General features: G+C 45.8%; 1 protein-coding gene across 1 annotated transcript; it reads right to left on the bottom strand.

Annotated features, from left to right (window-relative positions):
• Positions 1-3924: 3924 nt before the first annotated feature.
• Positions 3925-4893, bottom strand: LOC120984149 (olfactory receptor 6C1-like). The gene has a single exon (XM_040413294.1). It carries the CDS (start codon positions 4891-4893, stop codon positions 3925-3927), a length of 969 nt encoding a protein of 322 aa, XP_040269228.1.
• Between the last annotated feature and the right edge of the window lie 9667 nt (positions 4894-14560).

Here is a 14560-nt window from a genome sequence, read left to right as displayed (position 1 = left end):
GGCTGCATACCTCTCAAGCGGGCACTCGTTCAATGAATTGTATTGTAAGTCTGTTGGAAATGACAACCCAAGATCTATTATGAAGTCTCTGGCCAGGAAATGGAGAGGTCTATCTTTTGAATAGATTTGGTGATTCAGATGAACCAAAAATTTCTCATATAGTTCCTGTTTTCCAAGTTGTCAATTTTGTCAAGGAGGTAACAGACGGTGATATTAAGTTGGTAGGCCATTTGGTTGGTTGAAGTAATATCTGTTATACGGTGGGCTTCCAGTTCTCCCAAATGCTGTGTGATGGTGGTGATCTGAGACAGTGCTACACTGTTATGCAGCAATGATATGCAGATTATGAAGACGTGTTTGGCAATTGTGATGGCTTGTAATTTTGCAGGGAACACTTAGGAACACAACTAGGCTGGGAGGAAATGACTAGGCATCAATGGTGAGCTACTGTCTGCTAATAGTGCTGGGATGCGGCTGTACTACGATTGTTGTATGACTGATGCGGCTGAGGTGGGCTATAGGTTGGATTTAGATGTGTCTTTGGATTTCACTGTTGAAGCATATCCGAAGGTAATTACACATAACCCAAGGTGTCACCATGAAGATGTTACATGTCGGAGATTCAAGAGCCTCTCTCTTTTTTAATTGTTTCCATGGAAGTAGCATAAAAGCAGAAGGTTGTAAGTCGTTGATCAGATTTGGCCCAATATTGCAAGGTTAGTGCTGTATTATATCATCAATTGTTGGTCAATCTGGAGTGGTTGGGGGTGGGGGATAAATTATTGTTTTTAAAAGGACAGAAAAAAAAAGAGTTATCTGCAGTTTCAATATTCTGTGGTCCCTCCTCTCTGCTTCTGTAAAGTGACTGAAGTCCACTAAAGCATGAAAAATTAATTTCTGCAGGGTACGGTCAGAGTGCAGTGTCACAAGCTGGCTCGCTTGGATTTTCTTTAGGTGCAAATCTTTTTTTAAACAGTGAAGGACTTTGTGGAGCATAATCGGCATTGAGCTTTAAGTAGTGCTCAGTAACACCTCTGCCCATGTTGCAAGAGAGTCAGACCATGCAGTGAACAGACTCTCTTCTGCTGCTGCAGTAGAGGTTCCCAGTGGTGGAAGCAGTCCTGCCCTGAGGTGTCAGCCAGAGAAGGTTGAAATAGGCCGACTGGTACCTTGGTGCCGAGGCCGACCAGATTATTGTTTTAACCTCCCTGGCGGTATGATTATGTCAGGAATTTTGTTCCAAAAGCGGTACCATTTTTTTGCATGGAAATTTGGTGTTATGTATTGTAGGCCTGCAATTCTTAGTAATTACTTACTTAAACCTGACCAATAAAGACTCTAGTAGACCTCTCAGATGTGATAAAGTTCGAAAAAATAAAATCATGAGTTATAATCTAATAAATAATATAATTTTATTCAGTAATGTAATAAATAATGAAATTTGTCAAACAAAAGAAAATTCAGTAAACATCCTGGGTGTGGTAAATTTTGAAACATGGGACTGCACATAGACCAACGTCACAATCAGGGCAATGGAACCTGGTTTCCTTTCGGATTTTTTTTCCATTTCCATCTCGCTTTGAGCAGCAAACTACACACATCCTTGTAGGTGCTGCCTTTTTTGCGCTTGGCGGGATGTAATCCATAAAGTGACGACCAGTCAGCCTCTCTGGGTTTACAACGTCAACAGCGCGACGTCCAGATCTGTTCACGGCCACTGATGGCGTTTGGTAGTTCACAAAAATCTGCTCCGCCACCTTCCAGATGAAGTCAGAGTGAACAAGAGGCTTGTCACTCTTTCCTCTGTGCAGTATATAGGCATTCCACAGACATTGTTTCCAGGAGATGCCTGAATATTTTTTTGTAGTATTTTTTTTGTTGCTTCCGCATAGCTGGATAGAATGTCATCGCCTGATCGGCTCTATCGACTCCTCCCATGGTGTTATTATAGTCGATCACAAGTTGTGGCTTTATGACATCTTTCCCACCTCTTGTGTGGACCGTGGTAGTGGAGGTGTTATGTACTGTACTCATTAGGCACACGTCTTTTTTGTCACGCCAACGCATTGCCATCATCTTTCCTTTCTGCCAGGCCACCATTTCTCCTGTTTTCAGTTTTTTCTTGGAAAACATACATGGCAGGCCACGTCGGTTGGCCCTAACGGTTCCATATGCGTCAGTCTTGTTTTTTAGTAGAAACTCGTACAGCTCAGGCGACGTGTAAAAGTTGTCTGTTGTCACACAATACCCCTGATTGAGCAATGGTTCAAGCAGTGAAAGGACTGATGACGTTGCCATCCCATAGCCGCTGTACCTGGGGTTGAATTGTGTTCCTTTGCCGGTGTATATGATGGAATTCCATATATTGCCAGTTGTAGACTCGCAGAGCATATAGGATTTTATTCCAAACCGCGCTCTCTTGGATGCGATGTATTGAATCCAGCTGAGGCGTCCTTTGTAAGCCATCAGACTTTCATCAATGCTGATGTCTCTGTCTGGCACATAGGCCTGCTGGAAATTGGTTATGATCATTTGGAATACTTCCCAGATCTTCTTCAGTTTTGGCGCTGGATGTGTGGCTTCGTCAAATTCCTCATTGTTGGTGAAGTGTAAATTCTTCATTATGAGGGAAAATCGGTACTCGGACATGATGGTGCCAAAAAATGGGGTTGCCAGCAATTTATTGGTAGTCCAGTACCATTTCTGCAGGGGTTTCCCCACCACCCCCTGAAGAAGTATTAGCCCCAGAAATTTCCATATGTCCTCCTTACTCACCGGTTCCCATTTTCTGGTTCTGGAAAATCTGCTGTGCAGAGTAGTGGATTGCTGCTCTTTGTAGCAGTTTGTCTCCGTGACAATCTTTTCAATGACGTCATCCGTCAGAAATAATTTTAGGTACGCCAAAGGATCATTGTGATCAACGTCTACCTTCATCCCAGGCGATCCTGTAAACGGGAATCTTGGCGGTGGTACTGCATCCATACCGCAATCAATAGGGCACCAAGAGCGCACCTCACTGAGCCAAGTGCAGATTCGTCGCTGTCGCCACTTCTCTGGTCAGTGTCAGAGTCGGATGACGAATCTTTCCACGAATCGCTATCGCTGTCGCTCAATTCTGCGAGGGGCTCTGTGTCGCTGTCGCTGTCAATTATCTGATCCAAACCCGCTTTGGTGATGCTAAAGTGACGCTTTGATGCCATGGTAAAAAATATATTTTTTTTTTGCTTAGAAAAAACAGCTAAAAGGGCAGCCAGGGCAGTGTAGAATGATCAGATGTCAAATCTGTCAAATCTGAGGTGATAGTGTAATCTGACAGGATTCCACTGTATCACCTAACTTTATGTGTGTGTTTGACTTTTATACAATGTATTTTTTTTGAATCTCCCGCCCAGTTCCGCCTCTGTGAGGCGCTGCGGCTCACAGAGACGAAACCAGGAAGAGAGATTAGACATCCGCCGGGGCTCTCACCGGCGATCACAGCGGGGAACATCGCTGGATCGCCGGGATTAGGTAAAGACACCCGCCGCTCCCTCTGCAATGTACCCCGAGCGTGACTCGGGGTTACCGCTTCTGGCAGCGAAAATTAACCCCGAGTCACGCTCGGGAATACCGTCAGGGAGGTTAAAATGGTTTTAAAAGTTGTAAAATCGAATGCTGAAGTTCTTCATTGAAGTCTTTTGACAATTTCACCTCCGCGATGCCCATACATTTGAATGCTGTATGGAGAATGATGTTATGAATGAAGCAACTTTGGATCTATGATCTGATGCGCGCTTTACTCAACACTATCCATGACCATGGTCTGACAGGTGTCAGCCACTTGCTGGGCTGTGCAGGACGCATCATGGACTCTAGGTTTCAGTCTGTCTTTTTGCCTTTAGATTGTTGAAAGAGGTGTGTACCCACAAGTATACAAGTTAAGGTTTAAATTTCCTGATTATGACCCCGAATACTGGTTGATACTAAATCAAATCTTATTCTTCTCTTTATAGCCGCTTTCACATCTTTATTCTTTAGGCTGTAGATCAGGGGGTTCAGTATAGGGACAGCAGCTGCATTAAACAAAGAAAAATATTTATTTGAACCTAAATTGATGGATGACGTCGGCCTCAGATATTGCAAAAAAAGAGAAGCATAGAGACAGACGACAACTATAAGGTGAGAGGAACATGTGTAAAAGGCTTTACGTCTGCCACTGCTAGAACGTATGGACAAGATAGCGGCAATTATGAAAATGTAGGAGATGAACGTAAGGGCAAATGGTGTAAAACCACAAACCATCACCCCTACAGTGAGAATATAGAGCTGGAGAAAAGATGTGTCACTGCATGACAGCTTCAGGACAGGCACAATGTCACAGTAGAAATGGTTGATCATGTTGGACTCATAACATGTTAATTCAAAGGTCTTCATAAAAGTTGGTAGGCTTTCAAGGAAACCACATACCCAACATAAACAGGCCAAAAGTACACAAAGCTTAGAATTCATGACACGATGATAATGTAAAGGTCTGCAGATAGCAACATAACGATCATAACTCATAGCTGCCAAAACCAGCAATTCATCACAAGTCAATGACAAAAAGGCAAAAATTTGCACAAGACATTTTGAAACTGAGACAGTGTTATCTCCTGATATAAAAGAAGTAAGGATTTTATGAAGAGTGATTGTAGAACAACTAATGTCCAAGATAGACAAGTTGGCTAAGAAAAAATACATGGGTGTATGGAGATGATGATCTAGACAAACAAGGAGGAAGATGGTCACATTACCTCCAAGAGTGATGAGATAAATGAGCAAAACCAGGAGAAAAACAAAAAAATGGAATGAAGGCTGGCCTGAAATGCCAGTAATAATAAAATAGGTTGTCATGCTCACATTTCTATCATCCATTTATTGTAAAATATAAAAAAAAAATGTTTTGAACACAACACAATAAAGTAGATTATTGTTAGTAACAGAAAAAATAATGACTATATCTTAATCATTATTTCCATAAGATATTTAGTGTAAAGAATTCCCAGTATCACTGGCTACCTATAAGAAATAGAAGCTTGTCCTGTGTAATTAAAAATACTGTGCATCCATTCACGGGTTTCATTGGTGTTTTCAAAAAGACTCAACATAATCCTGGCCCCCAAGTGAAATATGACACTTGTTAATGATATATCCAGCAAACTATAGCTGCACAGTGCAGAGAACGAAGGGAACGTCTTGATGTTATTCTTGTAGAATGGATGGAGCATAATGGCGATAGCAGCATGGGATTAAATAGGTTTATTGTAGAATATTTTGAACTTCCCTTGAGTCAATAAAAGCTCAAAGGGAGAAAAACCATGAAGGCAATTAGCAAAAAGGACACACGCATTATAGGCAAGGTGCGATTGGAAGTATAAATCTGAATTAACAAATGAATCAGAATTCTCCTGTAAATTGCATAAGAAATAAGGTGTGTCCTAAAGTCCTGATGTGTTTTTAGCTAACCTCAAGGATTTTCTAAAATCTGTCTACAAAAATGGACATGGCTATGAGTAGTCGTAAAATTTGCAAAACTGTAGGAGTGAATTCATAAGTTGCAGGTTTGTTGTGGTCTTTGGATTGCACATCAAAGATCCACAACAATTACAGTATTAGCCATGTGGACGGGTTTATCTATTTCTTGTGGATGTGAATAGGGATCAGCGAACCCGTGGATGTTCGGGTTCGACAGGTTTGGCCGAACTTTGTTTCAAAGTTTGGTTCGGATACTCAAACTAGACCCGGACCTGACCCTGAACCTCATAGAAGTCAATGGGGACCCAAACTTTGGTGCAGTAAAATGGCTGTAAAATAGACATAGTAAGGGCTAGAGGCCTGCAAAAGGAAGCAAAATGAGGATAAGAGCTGGACAATTGCCCTGCAAACAAATGTGAATATGGAAATCGATTAAAATAGAAGAAAATAAAAAATAATAATCTTGAACCAGGAGGCGGAGGTCCAAGTAGAGTAGGGAGTTGAGAAGGCTGTGGACATGGCGGTTTAGGTCGGCGATGGAGGCGGAGGAGAAGCTAACACTGTTTTTGTGTTTTTTTTTTATTTTTATTTGTCTGTTAATTATGTGTGTGACCTTTAGCCAACCTCTGCAAATAAAATAAATAATCTTGAGCCAGGAGGTGGAGGTTTTGGGTGGAGGAGCAGGTGGACGTGGCGGTGTAGGTAGAAGAGTCGGAGGAGGTAGCCGAGAGTTTAAAAAAAAAAAAATACATTTTTCTTTCTTTCTTTTTTGGTTTGGGGAGGCCCCAAAACATTGGGAAATGGCAAACAGAACTCACAAACTGCGCTGGAGTATAACAATGGCTGGGTGCAGCCGGAATACTTCTCTACTCTGTCAAAGATATGGGCAAGTCCTGTGGAATCGATGCCTGGTTCATTTTAATGAATATGAGCTTGCCCACATTGGCTGTGGATCTGTGATCACACCCCCTGCCATGCTAAACACACGTTCGGACAATACACTTGCCGCAGTACATGCAGATGAGTGGACACATACTGTTCCACCATGTTGCTGAAACGCTGCCTCCTGCTAAGGTGGTCCATATCAGATGGTGGTGCTGTATATTGTGGCCGCCGGACAAAGCTTTTCCATATTTCGGCCATGCTAACGCTCACGCCTGAGGTGCTAACGGTGCCCCTGTTGCATTGTTGACTTCCTCATCCTCCTCCATCTCCACCTCGTGTTTCCACTGAGCTCCCGCAGTCATGTGTTAACTCCATCAGTAGCGCCTCTACTAGTGTTCACTTGTACTCTCACATCTTCTGTTCACGCTCCAATGACAGAAGTAAGGATGGCATGTTGTCCTTGTATTGTAGATCCAGCAGGATGGCCACCCAGTAATCAGCCCCGGTTGGAATGCGGGCACTGCAGCATCTAGTCGATCATGTGTGCCAGGCTGCCCAGAGACAACGACAAGCTGTCCTGTGTCCTCTGTATCCCCCCAGCTGATGTGGGTGCCACCTTGCTGTAAACGGGGATCCTCTTCCTCCTCATCATCATCGTCCTCATCCCCCAAAACTGTTCCCTGGCTGGACAGTTGGGTACCTGGCCGCTGTTGGTGCAGGAGCACACCCTCTGAGCCACCTGTGGACGACTGGCCTGATAACCATGAGAATGATCCCTGTTCCTAATCCTCTTCCTCCTGTGCCATATCCTCATCCATCAGCGCCTGAAGTGTTTTTTCAAGGAGACATAGAATTGGGATAGTTAGGTAGATGACGGCGTCATCACTGCTGGTGTCACGACCGCTATCCCAGCAGCAGTCGTGTCGCACCAGACGGAGGGGAACGGGGACCCTTATCTACGGATGGGAAATAGAATGGCCACCCCTGAGTCACCCTAAGCTGGCACCTGTCTGCCCTGATACCCTAGACGGGGTGTGAACCCGTGCGGCGAGCTGGATGCCTAAACCCTCAGTCGCCCTAACACTGGACTGGGGAAAGGCTGATGGGAGCGCTAGTCACCATCACTCACGTCTAGGAGAACAACAGGGGAAGACAACAACAAACAATCTACAGCAGATAGACTTATCCAGTCACGAGCTGAGAAGGCGATCCCAAACACGACAGTCCACGCCGGACAAGAGCTCCACAGCAACACCATCAATCGATCTCCTTCCAAGGTCAGAGTAGCACTGGAAGTAAGGACTATATCTGGCAATGACTGCAAGTGAAACTGAAACTAATATAGTAGCTGGGAGTGGCAGACAGGACTCACCTGAGAAGGATGCCTACAAACTCCCAGTCAGGACAAAAAGGTTCACAAGGCAAAACCCAGATGACATACCCTGAACCACGGAGCAAACTCACAAGCTATCGCGAGTAGCAAGTCGCTGCGACCTTCTCCTCCCAGACCTGTCTGGATCAGTCACAGTCGTGACAGTACCCCCCTTTCTACGAGGGGCCCCTGGACCCTCAAGACCAGGCCTCTCCGGATGGGAGCTATGAAAAGCCCGAATGAGTCTGTCCGCTTTTATCTCTGATGCTGGAACCCACATTCTCTCTTCGGAACCATAACCTTTCCAGTGCACCAGGTACTGAAGAGAGCGGCGAACATATCGTGAATCAACAATCTTTTCTACCTGAAACTCAAGACTGCCATCAACAACCACCGGTGGAGGCGGTAGTGGCAATGGTTCAGGAGGTTCTACATATCTCTTAAGCAGAGATCTGTGGAAGACATTATGGATCCTTAGAGTCTGAGGTAGCTCCAGACGAAAAGCCACCGGGTTAATGATCTTAATTACCCTATAAGGACCAATAAATCTCGGACCCAATTTCCACGAGGGAACCTTCAACTTGATATTTCTGGTAGACAACCACACCAAGTCATTCACCCCAAGGTCCGGACCTTCAGAGCGCTTCCTATCAGCCGCACGTTTGTATCTACCACCAATTCTCTTCAAACTTTCTTGCACACTCTGCCACACTGAAGAAAGTGAAGACGCAAATCGTTCCTCCTCGGGAATCCCAGACGGCCCCCCCCTCACTAAACGTACAAAACTGAGGATGGAAACCATACGCACCAAAAAATGGTGACTTATCAGTGGATTCCTGACGACGATTATTAATGGCGAACTCAGCTAACGGTAAATAAGATGACCATTCCTCCTGATTTTCGGAAACAAAGCATCTCAAATATGTCTCTAGGTTTTGATTGGTACGTTCAGTCTGACCGTTGGACTGTGGATGGAAAGATGAAGAAAACGACAGATGAACCCTAAACGAGAACAAAAAGCTTTCCAAAATTTAGAAACGAATTGGGTACCACGATCTGAAACAATATCGGAAGGGACCCCGTGAAGCTTCACGATGTGGTCAATAAAAACCTGAGCCAGTGTGTTAGCATTAGGCAATGCGGCAAGAGCAATAAAGTGCACCATTTTACTGAATCTGTCAACAACTACCAGAATAACAGTCTTCCCCGCTGATACTGGTAGATCCGTAATGAAATCCATTGACAGGTGCGCCCAAGGCCTGTTGGGGATGGCCAGAGGTAAAAGACGCCCTGCCGGACGAGTATGATCTACCTTAGAACGAGCACAGGTAGCACATGCAGACACAAAATTCAACACCTCCTGGCGCCATTTAGGCCACCAGAACCGACGAGACACTAACTCAGAGGTTGCCCTACTACCTGGGTGTCCTGCCAGTGTGGAGTTATGGTGTTCTTTTAGTATCTCCAGTCGTAAATTTTCTGGCACAAACAGTTTACCCGAGGGGCAGGAGGCCGGGGCGTCCCCCTGGGCTTCCAACACCCTCCCCTCCAAACCTGAGTGTAATGCAGAGACCACCACCCCCTTTTGCAAAATGGGCTCTGGTACCTCAACATCACCCCCTCCAGGAAAACTACGAGACAATGCATCCGCCTTAGTATTTTTTGCCCCCGGGCGATAGGTTATTACAAAATTAAACCTAGTAAAAAATAACGACCACCGAGCCTGTCTAGGGGTAAGACGTTTAGCAGACTCCAGATATAATAAGTTTTTGTGATCAGTAATCACCGTGACGGGATGAACCGCCCCCTCCAAAAAATGACGCCACTCCTCAAAGGCCAACTTAATAGCCAAAAGTTCCCTGTTGCCAATATCATAGTTCCTTTCTGCAGTAGACAATTTCTTCAAAAAGAAAGCACACGGACGCCATTCACCAGGGGACGGGCCCTGAGATAGTACCGCTCCCACCCCCACCTCTGATGCGTCAACCTCTACAATAAAAGGAAGCGAGACATCTGGCTGTACGAGAATAGGGGCCGAGGTGAACCTCTCCTTCAGAGACGCAAAGGCAGTTTTGGCTGCATGTGACCATTTGGAAAAAACGGATCCCTTTCGGGTCATGTCCGTCAGTGGTTTGACCACCAAGGAATAGTTCTTTATAAACTTTCTATAAAAATTGGCAAACCCCAGGAAGCGTTGCAATGCCTTCAGGTTCTCAGGCAGATCCCAGTCTATAATCGCCCGGACTTTCTCTGGATCCATGCGGAAACCTGAATCTGACAACACATACCCCAGAAATGGCAGTTCTTTTACGGCGAACACACATTTTTCTAACTTAGCAAACAATTTGTTGGCCCTTAATATCTGCAGCACTTGTCTCACATGGATCTTATGTGTATCCAGATCTGGGGAATAGACCAGGATGTCATCAAGATATATCACAACAAATCTCCCGATAAGGTGACTAAAAATATCGTTGACAAAATGTTGGAATACCGCAGGCGCATTAGTAAGACCAAAAGGCATGACCAGATTTTCATAATGCCCTTCCGGAGTATTAAAAGCCGTCTTCCACTCATCCCCCTCTTTGATGCGAACCAGGTTATAGGCTCCTCTGAGATCCATTTTGGAGAACCATTTAGCACCAGCAACCTGATTAAAGAGGTCGGGAATGAGAGGAAGAGGATAGGGATCTCGGATAGTTATCCGGTTTAATTCCCGGAAATCCAGGCAAGGACGTAGGCCCCCATCTTTCTTTTTAACGAAAAAGAACCCTGCAGCCACAGGTGAAGAAGAGGGTCTGATGTGTCCCTTAGCCAAACTCTCCGAAATATAATCTTTCATAGCCTTCCTCTCCGGGCCGGAAAGATTGTATAACCGGGTTTTAGGTAGTTTTGCCCCAGGTAATAGATTAATCGGGCAATCATATGGACGATGAGGTGGTAACCCCTGACAACCCTTCTCAGAGAACACATCCATAAAATCTGACAGAAAGGCAGGTAAAGATGTTACAGAGAGTGTAGAGCACCTACTACTCAAGCAGTTGTCCTTACAACGTTCACTCCACTCCACAATCTCCCCGGCCTGCCAATCCACCACTGGATTGTGAGTCACCAGCCAGGGAAGCCCCAATACTATAGGAGCCGGAAGAACGTCCAGGACATAACAAGAGATATGCTCTTTATGGAGGTCCCCTACCTGCAGATGGATATTATGGATGATCTGAGTTAACTCTCTCTGAGTAAGAGGGGAGGAGTCGATGGCAAAAACAGGAATAGTTCTGCATACCGGTTCCGGAGTAAAACCCAGAGCCTGAGCAAACCGTGAATCCACCAAGTTGACCCCCGCCCCACTGTCCAAAAAGACGGAACAGATCTCAGTTTTATTGCCCGCCTCAACGGTAGCGGACAACAAAAACTGAGACATGCGTATGGAGGAAACGAATACGCCCAGACTGTTCTCCTCCGCACAGTCTGGGGACTCTAGTTTTCCGGCGGCTCCTTTGTTTGTGGTCTCTTGGGTTCTGAGGGACAAACCTTTACAAAATGACCCCTCCCCACCCAACAAAAACAAACCTCTGACCTACGGCGGAATTTAGGAGGATTCACCCGTCTAGTGGCGCCCCCTATTTGCATTGGTTCGACTGGACCATAACAGACCGATCCCTGCCCTATAGAGGCCTCCGTAAAATTTAATAGTCTCTCCCTGAGTCGTCTGTCGATTCTTATGGACAGAGACATAGCAGCCTCAAGAGACCCAGGGACCTCGTATATCGCCAGCGCATCTTTTAATTTTTCAGACAACCCCTGGCAGAACTGACTCCTAAGGGCCGAGTCGTTCCATAACGTATCAGTAGCCCACCTACGGAATTCGGAACAATATAGTTCAGCAGACCGGTTCTCTTGCCGAAGTCTACGCAGCTTAGACTCAGCCAGTGAGACCCTGTCCGGGTCATCATATACGAGACCCAGGGCTTCAAAAAACTCCTCCACTGATCGTAAGGCCGGAGAGTCTGATGGTAGGGAGAAAGCCCAAGCCTGCGGATCTCCTTGCAGGAGAGAAATTACAATGCCCACCCGTTGTTCCTCACCGCCGGAGGATCTAGGGCGTAACCTGAAGAACAACTTGCAAGCTTCTCTGAAGGTTACAAATTGGTCTCTCCCTCCTGAGAACCTATCAGGTAAAGCCACTTTTGGCTCAGGAGTACCTTGGTTTCCCGTAGCAACGGTGGAACCCAAGGATTGCTGCTGAAGCACTGTTGCTTTTAATCCTGCCACTTCAAGGGATAACCCCTGTAATTGTTTCGCCAAAACCGAAACCGGATCCATAGTGGAACAGACAAAATACAAAGCAAAACAGCAAGCAAAAAAGAAAAAAAATATGAAATGTCACTTTTTTTTTTTTTTTTAAAAGGCCAGATATACTGTCACGACCGCTATCCCAGCAGCAGTCGTGTCGCACCAGACGGAGGGGAAGGGGGACCCTTATCTACGGATGGGAAATAGAATGGCCACCCCTGAGTCACCCTAAGCTGGCACCTGTCTGCCCTGATACCCTAGACGGGGTGTGAACCCGTGCGGCGAGCTGGATGCCTAAACCCTCAGTCGCCCTAACACTGGACTGGGGAAAGGCCGATGGGAGCGCTAGTCACCATCACTCACGTCTAGGAGAACAACAGGGGAAGACAACAACAAACAATCTACAGCAGATAGACTTATCCAGTCACGAGCTGAGAAGGCGATCCCAAACACGACAGTCCACGCCGGACAAGAGCTCCACAGCAACACCATCAATCGATCTCCTTCCAAGGTCAGAGTAGCACTGGAAGTAAGGACTATATCTGGCAATGACTGCAAGTGAAACTGAAACTAATATAGTAGCTGGGAGTGGCAGACAGGACTCACCTGAGAAGGATGCCTACAAACTCCCAGTCAGGACAAAAAGGTTCACAAGGCAAAACCCAGATGACATACCCTGAACCACGGAGCAAACTCACAAGCTATCGCGAGTAGCAAGTCGCTGCGACCTTCTCCTCCCAGACCTGTCTGGATCAGTCACAGTCGTGACAGCTGGCCATGTTGGTGGAGTACTCGAAGCAGCGCAACACGGCACACACGTCACGCATGGAGGCCCAGTCGCTTTTGGTGAAATGGTGCTGTTCTGCAAAGCAATTCACCCGTGCATGTGTAACATCCCAGAGAATGTCACTAAAACTTCTGTTTCCCTGCTTCATAATGTTAGGTTTATGCATAATGTCATCTGGTAAAAGTTTGCATCATTTTCCTCTACAATGTGTATTTTCCAGGTCTGTTGCATTGTATTTATGCTGTAATATTCATGTACACCAGCAGGTGGCAGCGTTTTGTAGCAGAACCAAGCTAGTTACTGCCCTATCTGAGGAGGAGTGGAATGTTTCCACATCCTACTTCAGAGGGAGGACAGAAAGTTCTAGGCAGTGTACTCCCAGAAAAACAGAGATCCCAACCAAGGATTCAGGCCTAACCTGAGGCCCAAAGCAACCTTCCCAGCCTGAGTTCCTTACCTCAGCTGGATGACAAAGAAAGCAGCCAACTTCAGAACTATCAGATCTCCAGGAAGAAACCACCATTCCCTGTGAGCAGTCCTGTAAGTACAGATTCCAGAACAAGGAGAAGATAAGTACCTCCATAGCTAGTCAGGCCCAAACAAAGCAGATCATAGACAGAGCAGAAGATAGATACCTGCCAGATTCTTAAAGGCGTATGTACTAGATGCACAATATATATATAATTCCTGCCACATATTGCCAATACCTGCTGGGATCCTAGACTATTGCTGTAAATTGTATGGATCTAGAGCTGCATAAGATAAACTTAAGTAAAGACAAGTTGGACCCTATTCTCTGTGTGGAATTCCATCATTCCTCCATTACTCCTATTTACAACACTCAATTTGTTGCATGTGAGCCAGGATACAGGAGTCCGGCCGTACTAAGGTAGGAGACACCGTTGATACAATACAGAGACAATATCCCCCTCTTGCATTCCTAGCTTAGTACATGAGCTATACCATCTTAAAGGGCCCTTTTACAGTACCTGCGCAAGCTGCACCTGGCGTCACGAACTTAGTTACACCTAAGGCTACTTTCACACCTGCGTTTAGGTCGGATCCGTCTGGTATGTGCCCAGACGGATCCTCACCTATAATGCAAACGCTTAGATCCGTTCAGAACGGATCCGTTTGCATTACCATGAACAAAAAAAAAAAAAAAATTTTTTTTTTTTTTTTTTGTTCATGATAATGCAAACGGATCCGTTTTGACTTTACATTGAAAGTCAATGGGAGACGGATCCGTTTGAAAATTGAGCCATACTGTGTCAACTTCAAACGGATCCGTCCCCATTGACTTACATTGTAAGTCTGGACGGATCCGTTTGCCTCCGCACGGCCAGGCGGACACCTGAACGCTGCAAGCTGCGTTCAGGTGTCCGCCTGCTGAGCGGAGCGGAGGACAAACGGAGCCAGACTGATGCATTCTGAGCGGATCCGCATCCATTCAGAATGCATTAGGGCTGGACGGATCCGTTCGGGGCCGCTTGTGAGCCCCTTCAAACGGAACTCACAAGCGGAGCCCCGAACGCTAGTGTGAAAGTAGCCTTATCTGACCCACTGCAAAGCAGCCCCAATGACCCAGTGTCCTGCTCATTGCACATGCTTCAGCTGAAACTTCACTATCGCCTGCTGCTGCTCGCACAGTCTCTCCAACATGTACAAGGTGGAGTTACACAGTTATATAGTTGATACGGTTGAAAAAAGACATAAGTCCATCAAGT

This window comes from Bufo bufo, unplaced genomic scaffold (genome assembly GCF_905171765.1).
Source record: "Bufo bufo unplaced genomic scaffold, aBufBuf1.1, whole genome shotgun sequence".
Lineage (NCBI taxonomy): Eukaryota > Metazoa > Chordata > Amphibia > Anura > Bufonidae > Bufo > Bufo bufo.
Note: the sequence above shows the minus strand (reverse complement) of the source record. Positions and strands in the feature narration are given on the sequence as shown.